This window comes from Falco naumanni, chromosome 3 (genome assembly GCF_017639655.2).
Source record: "Falco naumanni isolate bFalNau1 chromosome 3, bFalNau1.pat, whole genome shotgun sequence".
NCBI classification, from domain to species: Eukaryota; Metazoa; Chordata; class Aves; order Falconiformes; family Falconidae; genus Falco; species Falco naumanni.
The window spans coordinates 85,439,966-85,458,341 of NC_054056.1; the positions used below are offsets into that span (position 1 = coordinate 85,439,966).

An 18,376-nucleotide genomic window follows, 5' to 3' on the forward strand; every position below is an offset into this window, starting at 1 on the left:
CCCGGGGCGTGGCCGGCGGCGGGGCGGCCGCGGCGTGAGAGCGGCGGGCGGGGGTCACCCGGCGGCATGGGCTGCGTCGCCGGGCTTAGGGGAGCCTTGTGCTGACGGGCCCGTGTCGGCGTATGCGGCGTCTCAGGCTTCCAGTCGGCCCCGAGCCGCGGCGCCGGCGGGCTTCTTGCGTTAGGCGGCTGTTACCGGGGGAAACGTGTTTTTTGCGTCTTGTTTTTGCCGTCAGCGGCGCCGGCCCTACGAACAGGGTCCCCTTCGAGAGGCGCAGGGAAGGGGAGCGCAGCTTTCCCAGCCGCTTCTTGCGCTCTTGACGTTTATCAGTGCCGCCGTGGTTTCCTTAGCGGTGCGGCTGCACTTCCTAAAATCCACTCTTCTTACGACCGCGGCGTTTGTTTTCTCGCTCCGAACCCGCCTGCGCCTGAGCGGCCTGCCGGCAGCGCCGCAGTCCGTGACGAGCGGCCCGGGTCGCGCCACACCGGCTCCGCACGCCGCGCTGCCGGGAGCCGTCCCGTGCCTGTCACCTGCTCACCGCCGCGGGGCGCCCTGCCCCGGCCGTTGCCGCCGCGGCCCTCCCAAAATAGAACCACCTGCTGCGCGGTAAAGGAAAGGGCAGGGAGGGAGAGCAACGAGGCGGCCGGCCCTGCCTCGGCCGCCCTCCGCCCCGGCCGGGACCCCTGCGGACAGCCCCGCGGAGCTCGCTTAGAGCTCCCGGCGCTGGCGGAGGGCACACGTGAGGCCCGCCGCGGGCAGCGGCACCTCGGCGTCCCCCGGTGCCGCCCCTGGGCGGGCGGCCCAGCCCAGCGCCGCGCCCGCCCCGCCGCCAGGTGCGGTGCCGCCGCCCGCGGGCCCAGGAAGTGCCGTCACGGCGGGTGCCGGGCGGGGAGGCTCCTGCGGGCCGGGCAGGCCAGGCCAGACCCTTCCGTCGGCGGGTGCCGGGCCGGGCCAGCCGCCATGAGCAAGATTTCCAAATTCTTCAAGGGGGGCGGCTCGGCCGCCTCCAAGGGCCGTCGGGGCCCCTCGCCGCAGGAAGCGTTGGCGCGGCTGCGGGAGACGGAGGAGATGCTCAGCAAGAAGCAGGAGTACCTGGAGACGAGGATCGAGCGGGAGCTGGCGGCAGCCCGTCAGTACGGCACCAAGAACAAGCGAGGTGAGTCTTCACCTGGCCGGGGCCGGCCCGGCCCCCGCGGCCCTCCGCCGGGGAAGCCCGGGTATGCCCTGCCGGGCCGGCGCCGGCTGCTTGGGCGGCTTGCGAGGCTTTGCATTCCAGGGTGCCAGCGCCTCTAGTTAGAAGTGGGGGTCTGGCAGGGGCTGCCGCTGGGTCGGGTGTGTCGGCTCCGCCGGTGCGTGGGGCGCCCGCCGTGCAGCTGTGGGCGCCGAGCAGGCGGCACCGCCCGGTGGTGGCTTGGGGTCTTCGGCATCCATTGGTGTTCCGTTCGTTACGGCGGGCCGGCGATAGGATGCGTTATTATTCCTCGCTGGTTACCGTCTGTGGCTCCCCGAGCGATGCTGCTGTTGGCTCTGCGCCGCAGTCGGTGCGGGTACCGGCGGGCGGCAGTGCGGCGGGGGAAGGGGCGCGGGGCGTGCGGGGAGCAAAGGGCCCGGAGCACGTGAGGATCTCCTGTACGTTCGTGGGTGGATTCCCGTTATCCCCACTGTGAGTGTTGGTGAATACAGAGCTGGCAACTGAGGAACAAAGTGATTCAGTGATTTACCTCAAATCATGTAAGGAAGCAGATGATACCACTAAAAAATGATGGTTCAGAGTATTAGTGACTGCTGGCCTGGACTGCTGTTAGCTGCAAAGCAGAGGATACAGAGGGATAATAAGGTCTGTATCCTGCTTGTACTGATGTTGTCATCGCTGGGAAGGAAACAATGGTAGACAATGTCTTGTGGATATTATAAAGGCCTTTGAGAAGCAAGTTAATTCTAAAGTCACCTGGAGTCCTGTTTGCCTACTCTAAGCTTTATTTTTCTTTGAATACTTAAAAACAGAAGATCATTTTAAATTAAAGATTTGTGACATAGTGAGAAAGTAGCTCTTTGATCTGCTCTTTCTGTTGCTCGATAATTTAAAAAAATACTGTCATGTAACTTAGAACTTGTGAGGAGCTGCGTGTTAAAGGTGTTTTGGTTATAATGTATTTGTAATACTTTTAATAATTATTAGCAAAAGGAACATTAACTTTTAGTTAGAAAGGATTTTAAAACATGGGTTGAGATGGGACAGGTTTGAAGGCACAGTCAGGGGGAGTAAAGCCAGTTCAGCAGCACCACTGAGCCTGCTGCTTTGCAGCATGGGAGCCGTCAGGGTTGTCCCTGTCCAATAGTTTCTACTCCCTTGGCTTCATCTGGGGTCTCTCTCTTGTCCCTTTGTGCAGGTACTGGCACCTGTGTGCTGGTGCAGTAAGCTAGTTCAGGAAGGTGATCCACCTTAACACTTTATTTGTTGTGGGATGAAGTGACCAGATAGCTCCTGGGCCTGGGTTCATTGTGCAAATGCCCAAGCAGCAGGGCTGATGCCAGAAAACAGGCTGGCTCCAGTGACTGCTTGAATTCTTGTTTAATCCAGATGTGCTGCTGTGGAACTTTATCCCAAGCCTGGACTTTAAGCTGGCATGCTTGCAGGAACAATAAATGCTTCCTTTCCTTGGCAGAGCTCCCTGAAGGGTGTGTTTCAGAAACCTGGATGCAGCTGTAAAATGTTGTGGGATTTTTTTTGGCTGGGTTATTTTTTTACCCAGGGTAGGTTAAGTTCCACTTAATCCAGTTGACTTGGCAGCTGTGTAATTGCTCTGGCACCTGTGAAAGAGGGTGGTGCACTGGCAGGAATGAGTATTTGTTGTTAGGAGAAGGTGGCTCTGCCTCTCCTTTAATTTGGCTGGTTGATACTGGTTTCAGGTGTTTTTTGGCCTTGTGCTTCAGGCATGCAACATTTGACATATGAAACTTTTCTCCTGGATTTTTGTTTACACTGCAGTGCTCAGTATGCAATTGTTTGTGGAGTCATGCTGAAAGCATGGATTGTTGAGCTGACCATGGTTAAAAATAACTCCCTTTACCTTGTCGTTTTCTCAGGGACCTACAGTTAAGGACAGTAAACAGACAGGAGTAGGGCAAGAAGTGTAGACTGGGATTTTTTTCATGCCAAAAATAGTTCTAAAGCTAAAATGCGATAGTGTAACTACAGTCAGAGGAGAAACAAGAGAAGCTAACCTTGCTGTGCAAAAGTGCTTAAATTTAGCAGGCTACTAAGTGAACTTAAAACCCCAGTAATTCCCCTTCATTTCATATGTAAATTGCTTTACAGTTTAATTGCTGTTGATTTACATATAACAGCATACTGGCTGGTATACTGTTCTATTAGTTCAGAGGAAATCTGTGCTAACCAGCATCTATTGTAGCATTATTTAAACATACACACAAATGAGAGAATGAAAGTTTTAATCTACATTGCCTTGTTAAAGTGAATGTTTCAAAGGGACCTTGCAGGTAATTTGCAGTGTTGGTTTTTCTTAATTGCATCTGTGGAGAAGCCTATGGAAGCTAAAGTGGGACTGTCTGAGACTGGAGCAAGATGTAGCTAGGCACTGTAAATGCACCAAATTAGCATGATCTCATCTGATTTTTAGGCACATGAGTCTGAGTCAGTTATACTGACACAAGAGAGAGCAGATTCAAGCACCAGGAATTTTTCATGAGTTCAGATGATTCTTGAATGGATTCATGTGACATCAGTAGGCTTAACTTGATTTAAAAGCTGTAACACATTAGCTATGCAAATAGATGTGAAGCATCACTTAAATATTTTTGGCTTCTCCTTTATGAAGTGATTATCCCGGCAGTTCCTGCACCTAATCTGAAATTAGGTACATATTTTGGGTGATACATTTCCAGCATTCCCCGTTTATATTTTACTGTAGCTAGGCCACTTGAGGCTTTTCGAAACAGCAGTGTGTGTTGGAATTCCTTCTGCAGAGGTTATGTCATGATAACCTAATTTACAGTTAGCACTGCCTTTTAATCTCTCCCCATTCCAGATACAAACTCATAATTTTTTTTTTAATATGTCTGGCTGTACTTTTTGGGGTATCTCAATTTCAGCCAGTGCACAGGTGCCAATACCCATCTGCAAATTGGCCTTGTATCTTCAATATTTTGAAGGTTATACAGGAAAATTTAAATGACAGAAAGTGATACTGAATATTTGAGAACTCTGTTTAAAAGGAAATGTGTTTTCTGAAGTGTGCCTGTGCATGTGAAAATAACATACTCATGAATGAGTGTTGTTTCAACCTGGAGTCTTTCACAGATCCTATGAAATGGCTAAATGAAACAAAGTTAAAAGAAGTCATCCAGAATAGGTTTAAATCTTAACTATAAAGAGCCCTATAGTACTAATGAGGACAAAACCTACATAGAAAGTTGGAATAACAGGTAGGCTTTTACAAGTATATGCTGCTAAACATGTTGTGTGGTAATTTGGACAGGTCTTGCGTAGCTGTACAGCATTCCTTTTCCTTGAGTTAGTTGTTTAGTTTCAACAGCTTCCAGGTGACAACAGTGTCGTAGTTGTGTGTTAACAGGGACAGGGCCGTCATGCCTGTGACAGGGTGCATGACAGGTTGGGACTTGTTGCTGGTGGAGAGATAATGAGGAAGCCCTTAGTGTGTCTTTGTTCTGCAAGTTACAGCTATTGTTCTCTGATCTTCATGATCATGTTCCAGGTGTCTTGCTGTGAACCAGAATGGTTATACCAAGTCAGGTGCATTATTGTTCTTGAATTATCCCTGCAATTGTAACTGTATGTGGCTTCCCCCATGAGGTTTTAAGAATTGTGAATGCTGATAATGAGCTTACTTAGGGTGGTATGATTTTTATGGCCTCAGTAGCATTTCTTTTGCTTTTCCCTAGTGTAAGGGAGATCAGCAGTTGTAATCCATTGGTCCCTTGCAAGACTGAAATGGCAGTTTGTGAACTGTATCCAAGAATAAGAACTGGTATTTTCACTGTGGTGTTATATCTTCTGAAGAAACATTCTTTTCCTTCACCAGTTTCCCCCTGGGAATTCTAAGGATTGCTAGACAATGTTTTTGTATATACTTCAGAAGATGAGATCATCAGTAATTCCTGTACTGATGGGTGTTGGTGGTGGGCTTGACAGGTAAAAGGTGGTGTTACCACTGTTCTGTGTCTTTTCATTCTGATCTGTCATGAAACCACGAGGAGGGTGCCACAAGCTCTATGTCACTACTTCTGTTCTTTCCTTCTGAAACCTGGATATTCAGTGTGGGCAAGATTACTATTGTCCAGCTGGCCATTTCTGCTTCCTTAATGAAGTATCAGCATAGTAGTGATATTGGAAAGTGTCCTTCTGTATGTTAACTACAGTAGTTCTTTAATATGCGTACATAAACTTGACATAATCTACTGTTGTTGCAGCCACTTATCTTGAAAATAAAATAAAACCTCAGATTAAAGGCAGCGGTTCCTAATCTATGAGCTGTATTCTGTTTGCTGGACTCAGCAGCACAGGAAATGTGCTAAAGCCCAGCCAGCTGCTAACCACTTCATTATGAAATTCAGGAGTTGAATCGGCTTCTTTGGAGCACAACAGAAACTGTGTATGAGATTGCTTTTTTTGCATGGAAAGCACCTCCACCTCTTCCTGGTTGAATTGATATTAATTACACTTGCTTCCTCAGACTGTACCTCTCCTTAGACTCTTCCTCCCTGGGCTGTCTTCCTTCTTTGAAATCTTTGGAATGGGCCACACCCTTTTCCAGTCCTGTTCCTAGACCTTCACTGAAGTAAGTTTATGTTCCCTGCTCAATTTCTTTTTTTTATAGATATATTCTTTTTCAGCTTGGTTATTATAATGCAGTAGCATTTCTGTGAAACATTTAAATCCTTTTATAAGAGTTGCAAACAAATTTTAAAATGCTTGTATGCACAGTAGAAAAGCACTCTAAAGTTCATGGTAATCTGTAAAACACAGAAAAATACATTTCAAACAACAAAGAAATTCTCGTATCTTGGCTATAGGAGCTACTATAACAAAGCACCATGCAGCTAAGGGCATTCATTTAATATAAATGAGAAAAAATCATATAGTGTGGTGTGGGAATTTATTATGCCTTGGTTGGTAAGGAAGGTGTAGGAATTGATTTCCTATAAAATACTTGGTTCTGTAAGTCACTGGTAAAACTAAGGATAATTAATAAAGATGATATGTTGCACTACAATAATTAGGAAAAGCTGTTTATGAATAGGTGAAGTCACACAGAGTTTAGTTTCTTCCATGGTTTCTTAATTTGGGTGTGGTTTAATTAAATTTTCATACAGGAACCTTCAGGATTTTGAAAACAAGTTCTTTGTGTGTAACTCACGAAATCCATTTTCTCTCTGAGCAGCCAATAATAACAGCACCATTACAGAGTTCCATTTCTGAAAAACACCAACTGGAAATGCTGCCCTGTGGTAGCTGCTTACTCTAGTCGAAAACTTTCTGCGTCAGCTAGTTAGTGCATCCACAGGGCTTTAGAGTTCTCCCTAGCACAGTTTCAGACCATTAAATTTACCTGGCATCTCTGGCTTCCTAACCTAAGAATCCAGGATCAAATTTTGATTCAAGTGAAGGGAGGAAGTGGCTGGTGTCCTGACACTACCAATAGTAAGCATAAATAAGTAGGGAAATTATAAGTAGGTAAAAAGATTATTTGGGATTAAGTCAAACTGATGTATTTTGGAATTGCCAATGAGAACTTTACAATTCTCACATCTGCCATTTGCATGACATCATCTGGTGTTCATGCATCTTTTTCAGAACATGCATGCTCTTCAGATCATTCCCCAAAACCTGGAAAAATTTTGAATTTGAATACTATGGTTCATCTGTTGTGATTGCGGTTTGCTGTCCTGAAACATTTTACTACAGGTGTTGGAAGGCATTGTGTTCTTGGCCTGTGTGAATGCTTCTTACACCGCCACTGATGAGCGGTTTTGAGCATGTTGACAAATGCTTGAATCAAAGCAATGAATCTTTTAGTGTGTGTTTAGACACCATAAATCTATGCCCCCTCCTGGGAGGGATCCTAATTTAAGTTGAAAAGTTGTGTACCCCAATGTCAAGGTTCAATGTTATTGCCTGTGGGCTATCATTTGAAAAGGACAGTAACTGTAATTGCTGCTATCGGTTGAGTTTGTAGGGCTCAGTGCTGTTGTTGCTAGCTGGCTCTGAACCTGATTTAAAAATTAAATGTAAAAGACGTAGGAAGGGACACGGGTATTAACAGCAGTAAAAAAGCAATGGGTGACTCGGTCTTCTGTTTTCTTTTGGTATTTTTTTTCTTGCCAGGCACATACATAGTTTGGAAAGGACAGTGGCGAGGAAATGCTTGTGGCAAGATAGTGTGTGTTCCACACCCAGAAGCCAAGAGAAAGCCCTTTTCTCCTCCTGCTTGTCACATGCATTTATTCTGGTAATGATTTACTCTGAGCAAAGTATGCTGCTCATAACTTATCAAATATAAAAGACTAATCTCAACACTTTACAAAGATAATGGGGAGTAGCTGGGGTTGGCTGTGACTGTGTGTCTACATGGTTGCCTATGTTTTCAAGTTCTAAGGTTTAAAGATCATGCTCCAAGTGATTGTAAGAAATAGATACAGCTGAAAGCCAGAGAACTGTGAGTCCTCCTGTCATCTGACTCACCTGCTTGGTTAGGCCATTTGGGTTTTCCATTGCACTTGACAGTTTCTGCTGCTGAGACAAAGTTGAGAAAGCAGCATTGGTGGAGGTGTGGTTATCATGAGAGATCTTACACTATCTTTCTTAGTTTTTACATATGTTTTGCAACCTCTTATTTTCTTTCTTTCCCCTGTTTCTTCCTTTCTGGCTTCTCTCTGACGTTTTTCTTTTTCCTCCCATCTTCCCTGCTTTGCCTGTGCGTAGGATGGAGTTCAAGATCTTCCGCAGTGGAGGAAGAAGCTGCTCTTCCCTGTGGTGCTAAAAGGAGTTAACCTAAAAGAGGCTTCCCAGCATGTTCATGCAACAGCATGTTGGTGATAAACAGGCTGCTGATCTGGTGGGGTCAAAGCCTGTCTCCCTACTAGTAAGGTAGGAGGGTGAGAATTATAAATTCTGCAGGTTGGCTTGGTGCTGAAATGCCTGTCCTTGCATTTTGCTATGAAAATACACAGTACACTTTGCCTCTTCCCATTCCAGCTGCCTTACAAGCACTGAAGAGAAAAAAGAGATATGAGAAACAGTTGAGTCAAATTGATGGGACACTTTCAACCATTGAGTTCCAGAGAGAGGCATTGGAAAATTCCCACACCAACACAGAAGTGCTCAAGAACATGGGTTATGCTGCACAAGCTATGAAAAAAGTACATGAAAATATGTAAGTGCTTTCTAATAGCTTTCAAGTTGAGCTTACTAACCACTTTCATTGCTACAGACTATTGTATCAAGGCAGCCAGTTTTCACTTCATTTTTGGTTCAGGCATTTAGTGTCAGGATTGCTGTTATGTTATATTTGGCAGAAGAAGATCTTTTTGTAACAGCAAGCCTAGGTGGAAGTCAACTTAACTAGACATCAGTGTGGTACCTGTGTTTTCTAAAGTCTGCAGTGGAGACTGGCCTCTGCCCTTAGTTTCTTCAACTGAGTTTCTTCTGGAAAAAACAAGTGGACTCTTTTCCTCAAAGTCCGTAAGATGGACTGTGTGCTTCAAAATATTAATTAGACCTAAATAAAAGAGTAGGTAATTTTTTTGTCTGTGTAGTATTTTTATATGTCTTATATTGTTTCATGAGGAATTTTCCTGCCTAGATAAACAGAGTTAAGTAGAAAGGTTGTTCTGGGAGAAGTAAACAGGAACTGAAACAATAATGAAGCTAACAATAAAGGGAAGCTTTTAAATGGGGTATAGTCCTGTTAAGTTCCCCTAAGTTTTGGTGAGAGCTTAACATCAGAAAAGATCAATCTGTAAAGTGGACACTGAAACTGACATTGGGAGGGAGATGGGATCTGCCCAGGGGATGTGGCTGTTGGCTGGTAGAGGTATGAAAAGCACAGAGAGGGAGAGACACACAGACTGCTGCTGTTTGACTTGTGTTATAATCCCAAAGTGGAAGAAATTGGACTGGCTAAAACACACAGAAGCTTGCCAGGGAAACGTTAAGGTGTAGGTGAGGGAAATTACTCCTGGTGAGTTCTGCTGTTTATAGAGCTACGAACATAAAAAGAAAATAGGGTCTGCTCAAGTTTTTCTGAGTTTCTTCTGTAAGATTTTAATGATTCATCTTTAAAAAATGTTTCCATGTTATCTTGCCAGGGACTTGAACAAAATTGATGATTTGATGCAAGATATCACTGAACAGCAAGATGTTGCCCAGGAAATTTCAGATGCTATCTCAAATAGAGCTGCCTTTGGTGAAGAGTTTGATGAGGTTAGTACTTCAGCCCTATGAGGTTTTAGCTGTTAAATGACTCCATAGTCATTTTGTTGTGCAGGGGCTTGTTCCGGGGGTTTGTTTCTCAAAAGGTGTGGATGTGAAATTCCTTGGTTCTAGCCTACCCTATCTAGGACATGTTTAATTTACATATAAAATTATTTAAAAAAATATTAATATATATAATCTAATAAAATCTGTAAAATGAAAAATATTTTTTTATTTATATATAAATTTTAAGAAAGGTGATTTTAACTGCACTCCTGTAGTTGTTATTCTCACTTGCACCATGGGAAGCGAAGGTCACTAAAACCTGTAATTTGTACTGTTCCAAGTGGACACTGAAACCTATAATTTTTTGTGCTCTGAATAGACATCTGTTTGACTAAGTGCATGTTTCTGTGCCTTGAATGGGCTGCAGTTCATAGTCTGGAATATTTGGACCAGTTTTTAAGGTCACTTTGGTGCTTGGAGATGTAGGTCCTTTCCCTGCTTTCTAGATTTTCTACAGAAGTAGATCCGTTAGGTAGAAGTAATTCATATTGGAGGCAATAGGGTTCCTTCCTTGAGCTATTTTTTTCTGAAGCCCCCACAAGCACTTAGGACCTTCTGAAAACTTGTTGCAGTGGCTTTCATCCAGTTTCCCTGGCCTTGATTTTGTATATCCAAGCAGTACATATCTCTGATAAGACCATGCTGAAGACTTAGGGGTCAAGTATACTAAAAATTCTTGCAATCTGTGGAATGCAGAGCTGGGGATCAGGCTCAGTATCACAACCAGTTTGATTTTGGTTTTTAATTATGTTTTAAAATGACCAAGCACTAGAGATCATTTGAGGAATGTCCTAAAGAATTAAATAATTCACTCTGTCCCCAACTAATTTGTTCCTGTGTGCCCAAATGGACAAAAAGAAAAATGCATATGCTATATGATATTTAACTGGTGGGGGAAGGTTTCATTCAACAGTTATAATTTATTGATGATAGTAATGATTCTTTGTGTTTTGTTCCCGTTATCTGCTCTCCTGTTTTTCCATTTTGAATATAAATAGACTTTTCAAGAAACTTTTAATCAATATTGGCACAAGGAATGGGATTTAGCCTGTATAAACTGGGCTTCAAACAATTGAAAAGCATACTGCTATCCTGAACAGCTATACAGCGTCACTTGCTTTTCATTGGTGTTTTAACTTTTAGGAGTCTAGACTTAGAAAGCATGTTTTAGTTTGACCTGGAAGTTCCTAAGAGATACTTGTCTAAGTTGATGGGCATGTTTCCTATGAGAAAATAAGCCACTGTCACATGGGGTGTTGTAGTAACAGCAACTACTTTTGCATAGGACGCTAATACTTATGGCACTTGGTCAGTAACTGGGAAACCTGGTTTGCAGGCCGCTTCAGCTTAAAAACACTAGAATATTGCTGGGTGCTAGAATAATTGCTGGGTTATGAAGTGATTTGTATTGGAGGATGATGTTAAATTTTATTTTATTTTGACCACAAACTTTAATTTCCTCTTCACATATGTGCTATGGGTGTAAAGAGATCATGGGAGCATGTAATTTGTCCTGCCTCAGATAAACACAGAAACATAAATGTTCTTTGTCCCTGGGCTGACACAGTGTATGTCATGAAAAATGCAAAACACTCTGTCCTACCTGAGCAGGATGCTCACTGGGAGAGGTGGTCCAATATGTACATTCTGGTGGATGAAGCCTGGAACCCGAGAGTTAGCATGGTATCTTCCCGCTGTACTCATTTTTACTTAGGTTTGAGAGGAGAAAGGGGATTTGTTACAGCTATTGCAATACTTCACAGCCTAGCTGTAGAGCAGTTTCTGAGTTGTGGGAAATGTAAGTAAAATGTATGCTTGAGGGTGAGAGGAACTTGAAAGTTGAGTCTCCCACTTTGAGAGAAAATGTTCTAGCGATTACAAAATGTTCTAGCGATTACATTGTACTGTAGGGGACATGATCACAGTTTCATTTACTTTTTTTTTGGTTTTCCCCTCTCCCCGCCCCCCCCCCCCCCCTTCTTTTTCTTTCTTTTTTTTGAGCCTGTCATGGCTGACACTACCCCTTAATTGTTTGTTTACTCAGCGGAGGTTGGTGAGGACTTACTTGGTGTGGGAGAGGGTTAGATGACCATTTAGATGTCTTCAGAAATGCCTGTTTCCTTTGATTTTACAGCTTGGACACTAACTTCTTAAGAAGCTGGTATTTACAGCACTGACAGGGGCATTTAAAAGTGCAGACACATTTGCATCTCAAAGCAAGTCCTGTGGTGGCTATATAATTATCATTTTAATTTACATATTTGTGATGAGCATGGTGTAAATGGGTAGGCAAAGCACAATACCAGTAGATTTCACATTGCTATAGCCACTCTTTCCCTAGCCAGTTTTGCCCATTGTTTCTTTGTAAACCATTTTATCAACGTGGCAATGGTCCGTTTCTTTACAAATACATGATATTTAGCTTCCTTTCTTTGGGAAGCTCCAGCCGAAGAATAAGCCCTTGGCTTTTTTAAAATCTATGTCGCCTTTTTATTTTTAGTATTATACAAGTGGATTAGATAATCTGTCCAAATCAGCTTCTGCAGCTAAAAGCCCAAGAGTGTTACGTGCTTCAGGAGTGAATAACACGACCCAGGAGGACAGCTCTGATTCCAGTGGTGCTTTGAGATCAGATATAATCCTGAACTTCTGTGACAGAACTGAAGCATACTGTTTTAATGGCAGTCTACCGTATAACTAGTGGAAGCTGTTTGATTCTTAAAATGGGAGAAATTGCACATTAAAATTAGAATTGGTTGAAAGAGTACAGGCTTAGATTTGGAGCAAATCTGAGGATGGCAGAGGGACTTTTTCATATTTTTTTCTTTATCTCCTGTGTTTGCCTTTTTGAGTATTACACTGTCACCTGTTTTCTTTCTAATTTTATTCTTTGTCTTGTTTCTAACTTCCATTGTCCTCAACTTTCAATTAAGATTTACTGTTGTTGCCCACATTTAGTAGGAATTATACTTGTGATATGATGGGTTTTGATATTTGTTTTCAGATGTAAAGTCTTTTCAGTAGTGGTTTGCTTCATGGTAGTTAAATTGCCCTTGCCTGAGATCAGTCAGGACATTGAATTTGTAAATAATGTTTTCCTTGAATTTAGGATGAGTTGATGGCAGAATTAGAAGAACTGGAGCAAGAAGAATTGAACAAAGGAATGAGAGATATCAGGTTGCCAAGTGTTCCGTCCACATCGCTGCCTTCTCACCCCGGTAAACGGCCTGCTTGTCATTTTACATTTCTTGTGATTGTTATGCTGTGAGACGAGGGAAGGAAGAGAGAGTTTCAGATATGGATTTAACTCTGTTTTAACTTTTAAAGTATTATAGATTCTTTTGCCTGGTTTTGTATCTGTTTATTAGAAAAAGCAGTGTGTAAATCTGGTTTGCTGTATGAAACATTTAGGACCAAATTCTCTGTAGATTTGGAGAAACAAGCTCAGGGAACTTGACATTGTGCACATACTGATGCATCTCCTACTGAAATATAGTGAGGGATGGGAAGACCTTTTTTTTTTTTTCTTTTTTTTGGCAAATAAATCCTTAGTCTTTTTTTTAATTAGTCTGACCTACATTCAAAACGTTTGTGTTACAGAGATCCAGCTTTGTAGGGTTGTGGTTTGATATTTGCCACTGATATTTTAATTAGAAATGGAGGAGGGAGCAGGAGGTACGCATTTAAAAGAAATAGTCATTCCTTTTCTTTCTACAGAACAGACTTATTCCTAGTATTAAGCAGTAGTCTGATTTCTCTGTAGTTCTGCCCTGTTCATTTTGAATTAACCCAGAGACAGTCAACTTCTAAGTACACCTTTCACCATGTCCTTGTTGTCCTCTCTCAGCTGAAAGACTTGCTGTGTACTGATTGAAGCAAAAGAGCGTAAATATTTTATGGTAAGGACAGCACTCATGTGGCACAGGTTGTTTATGGTACATTCTGCTGCAGAGCAGGCTACCTAGACCAGCTTAGTTCAGAGACTCTTCCATGTGTTTTGGCAGATGGCATTTTTAAATCCTGAGAAGCAATTTAAAATGTCCAAACTGGGGTTGTGGCCTCATCTACTGCAGTCAACTGCAGAATAGCTATTAGAAAAAAAATAAACTTAGGAAAATCCAGTGCAAATTGCAGTCTTGGCATTTATGGCTTGCTCATACATCCTCTTCTAGATCCGGCTGTGCTGGCTGACAGTTTTATTAAATGCAGACCACCCCCATATGCTTCTCACTATCTTTATTTGTTACTCCATCTTTATGTATGGCTGCTTAAGGCAAAATTAGCTGGTTACAATTATATAGTTTAAGGCCTTGTGAGACCAGCTTATCTTTTCTGAAACTCCATGTTTACTGTTACACAGCAATAGCAAAATAAGAACAGTTCATGCTTCTGATTGGAGGTGCATGTTACCCTTCTGATTTTGGAGATGAGGAAAATGAGATGAGCAAGGCATAGTGACATTTCTCAGTTGTACAGTGAGCCAGTCGTACTTGCAGAGGAGGGACTGAATCCCTGGTCTCCCATGTTGTCCTTCCACCTGCAGCCCCTGAAGGTGGTAGTTGCAGCCCCTGTCAAGATGGTGGCTCCTGGCCGTACAGCTGCCACAGCTGGGAGACAGCTGGCTGCTGGAAATGTACACACAAGGGTGGTATTGCAGCTGGAACAGTATTCCACTGATGTTTGAGGAATGCAAACCCAGACTTGCAGAGCCCACAGATGGGGACAGCTTGAGGTTGAACCTGGGCTGTAGGGCATCTAGTTTGTAGGTCAGTGAATGAAGGCTACCTGGGTAGAGGTTTTAGTTCAGTGAATGCAAAAGATATGTGGTAGTAGATTTGGGGGGTGGGTGGGAAAAGAGCAAGTGTGTGTGGGACCAGGTACAGAGCTGAGGGTTGCTATTGCTGTGAACGCAGCAGTTAACTGATGTTACCTGAACAAAGTTCAGAAATTTCTTTCTCCCTGTTAATAAATGACACCTGTTATTAAAATGGGGTGAGTCCATTTGGAGACTGGGCCTGCACATACAGAACCCTTCGGCACTATTTGGAAAGGCAGCAGGATGCACAGCTGGCCGGGGATAGGTCACTTATGCTTGCTGAAGTGGCAGTGAGAGAACTGGCAGCTTTCTCGTGGATGCTTGCTCTCTGTGACAGCTTTTAGAGATTACATGTATTTTCTGTCGGAGTCTCTCAGTAGCAGTTACCTCAGACCTATATTGTTAACTTCAGGGCTGTATGAGGGAATGGTGGGGCAAAATAGTTGCACGTTTCATCAGCTTCGTTACTGCATTACCTGTGTTTAGCTTGCTACTCAGTAAATTAATTCGAGATACTCAAATTGAATAGCACTATGCAAGTCCACAAATGAAATGGCTCTGATTGTTGTATTAGTTGATGGTTATTGTTAATCTCTCTTTCTCTGCAGCATCAACCAGGAAGAGAGCAGAGGATGAAGATGAAATGAAGAAGTTGGCTGCCTGGGCTTCATAAGAGCATGGTCTTTTTATAACTCTGAACATTACAGTGCAGATGTGAAGAGCTGTAATGCTGTGTTATAACCTTACCAACTTAGTGTGGTTGCATTTCATACAGGCTGGGTTTTTTTTATGGCCAATCTTAGTAAGAGTAGTGTTACGGCCATTATTACAAACTATTTGAAAAACAAACAAAAAAATGCAATAGTTGCCAAAACGTCCAAGCATCAAAGTTTTTTTGGCTTTGGCCAGAGACTTGTTCTGTTATTAGTATTGGTTAGGTATTGTTATTAGGTAATGTTTACTATATGTGGCTGGTTTATAAAACCTGTGAGCCTCACTTATGCACACAGATGGATTAATTGTTGAAGAAGTTCAGTAAGTCATCAAAGCCCTATCCTAGGAGGTTATTTGGTTCAGGTTATTTGAATATTAGTAAAACAGCTTTATACATGTCCTGACTTGCAAGTTCCTTCGAGCCCAGGAGCTAACAGCTGTTCGTTTGGGCATGGAGATTTACATCGTCTGCCTGGAGCAACTTAGGTGTCCTAGATATTAAAAGGAGACTCTTCTATAGTGTTTTTTTTTGAAGTGGGATAGGTTTTTTGTTTTAACTTAAGCCCAAATATCCCACACAGTTCTATAGGTCAGCTTGAATAGTATTTTGAAATATTTCCAACACGGTTAAAGAACAGTTTTTACAGTCATTGGGGAAAATGAAATGTCCAAGTTCTTATAGATCTCTGCTAAACAAAATTGATTTCTGCTAACCCTGTCAAAAATCCAGAAGAGATTTGACCTTCCAGTGTTCTCCTCCACCACCATGTCTTTCTAGGGTAAGTCATCGTGTGATAACGCCCATCCTCAAAGGAATTAGTAACACATTTTTAATTAAACAATTTAAAAATGTTTTTAATTTCTGAGTGTTCGGTTCTTTTCTCTTACTCAGTTTCTGAATGGAAATAGTGCCAGCATGCTGTATTTGAAATGTCTTTTCAACCCTGGTTAAAAAGCTGATTCTCGATTACTTGTGAAGTTGATGTGTTACTGTCCAACTGACAACTTTTTAGCTTAAGGAATAAATGCCACTCTGATTGCTAAACTACTACATATATAGAGACGTTACCGTTCAAATACAACCCAAAAATTAAATAGGCTGCTTTGTAGTAACAAATTTTATTAAGACGAGCTCAATGCTAGAAGCCTGCTGTCAATCACAAGGAAATAGCAGAACACTGTGGAGTTTCTAGGGGTGTGGGAAGCAGAGTCACAGTGCTCTAGGTTTCTTGTTTTCAAATTAATTTAAATTTACTGATGATTAAACCACTTGGTGAATAGTGGGAGACTTGGTTTCTATAGATCTATAGCAACCGGAAGACTGCCCCCTTCTCCTGTGGGCTTCTGCCTGTGGCTTGCTGGGTGTTCAGCTTTGATAGGCCATAATAGCCTTTAGCTTATTGGCTTCTATGTTAAGCATAAGCTAATGTGTGTTTCTGGACGTGGCATGCTGCTATGTTCACAACCTTTCAAGTTGGGTTCTATAGATGAAACCTAAAATTTACAAACCCTGTGGAGAGATTCAGTTTTTCAGGGCTTTTTAATCGGCTGTAGTGGAATTGCTTTTGGTTTGCATCCATATGAAGGGAGAATCAAGCCTTGCCACTTCAGATAAATTTCCTGCTGGAAAAAATTGTGTTAATTCTGTTCCAAAGTTTGGAGGTACCAGGAAAATTGTCCGTTTCTGTTGAGAGTAGAGAAGACCTGGAACTATTCAACTTTTGTTTTAAAAACAAAAAGAACCCCAAACTAAACCAAAACAAAAAAATCCTTAAATTTTACATTTTGAACTCTCATTTGGAAACCGAACACTAACAAAATGTTACTCAGTTGTGATGCTTGCTGAAATTCAGGATGAGATGCCAGCTGGGAGCAGGCATATTTATTACAATGAATACTCTGAGTTATTTAGAATCCATTTGCTAATCCTTTTGGCTGGAATTCTGTTTCAAGGTGTGCAGTCCGTGCAAGTCACTGAATTGGGTAGAGAAAGTATTAGGGTGCACAGATCGCATCGCTGTGCGAGGCTGCCTGTGTGCTTTTGGACACGTTGTGGACACAAATGCGAGGCCATGCCAGCATAGTCCTGTGCTTAGCTTGGAAGAGCTGGCTGCTAGCACCTGTGCTTGGTCAAATGAGTAGTTTTCCAATGCTTGGCACTTAAATAGCACTTGGCGTATTTAAAGTGCTGTACAACCTGACCAGAATAAGTCTCTATGCTTCTCATTTGAGACTCAAGGGATTTTCAGTCTGCTTTGGAAAATGTGCACCTGTGCTTGTTGTGCAAGAGCTTCCTGTGTGAACACCCTGCAGGGGAGAAGAAATCCTAGGGAAGGACTTCTCCTTTGCAGGCTGGTGTCTGGCTGCTGACCTCCAGCCATGTTTTGGCCAGGTGTTGATCCTGACAAGTTACGGGTGTCTTCAGCTTATTGATTTCAGACAGGCACTTTAGGAACAAAATTTGTGGATTTTTGTGAAGGGTGAAGAAAAGAAACTGGGGATTCAGATGAGTTTATTTAAAAACTTGTGTGTAGTGGTTGATGATGCTGGAGGACACTCTCACGTGCCAGTTCACAGGCTAGGACATGTGTGGTTGGTGAAGCTATACTTAGAGATACTCTGCTCATGTACACAAACCAAAATACACTGTGGACCTCCAGAAGTGGAGTGCTTTGTTGCCATATTTGTTTGGGAGACAGTAGGTGACTACTTTTTTTTCAAAAGCAAAGGGAGTTCTAGGGATTTTAATTCAGTTGAGGAGGTTTCTCTTACCTGTGTAAATTCAGATGACACTGGGACAAATGGCTTTTCCTGCTTTTGAACGTATGTGTCTTCATCCCAAGATATATTTGTTTAGTGTGTAAGCAGATGAGAGTGAATAGTGTCACTGTGTTACTGTAAATGTAATCTCTATTAACTGCAGCAGATGGTGTACTATAGCTGCCTTCCTTTCTTGTTTCTTATTTATTTTCAGAATGTTTTCTTCTCTTAACAGGCTTGGGCATTTTTAATCTTGAAAGCTTTAAAAGGGGGGTAATGTATTAATAAAAAGTAAGAATTTCTATATATGCTGTAAATAAAAAATATTTCGGTGTCGTATTTGTGTTATATGATGATTGTATTAAATTTATTTTCATATTATGCAAAACTTCAAGTGATCTCCTTACACTGTCATCAGGGTACAGTGCTCTTAGAGCATGTAAGGATATTTTGAAACATTTTTTGATGTATTAATCTTTCAGCATCAGGTTAGAATTCAGTTCTTCTTCAAAGGTGGTTTGGCTAAAAAACCCAACCAAATTAAAAAAAACAACACCAACAACAAA

At 42.5% G+C, this 18,376-nt stretch overlaps 1 protein-coding gene across 1 annotated transcript; it reads left to right on the forward strand.

Annotated features, from left to right (window-relative positions):
- Window positions 1-112: 112 nt before the first annotated feature.
- Window positions 113-18,149, forward strand: CHMP4C (charged multivesicular body protein 4C). Its single transcript, XM_040586408.1, has 5 exons — window positions 113-1,156; window positions 8,237-8,414; window positions 9,349-9,463; window positions 12,630-12,738; window positions 14,945-18,149. The coding sequence occupies exons 1-5, from the start codon at window positions 961-963 to the stop codon at window positions 15,007-15,009; spliced, it is 663 nt and encodes a 220-aa protein (XP_040442342.1). The 5' UTR covers window positions 113-960; the 3' UTR covers window positions 15,010-18,149.
- The last annotated feature ends 227 nt before the right edge of the window (window positions 18,150-18,376 follow it).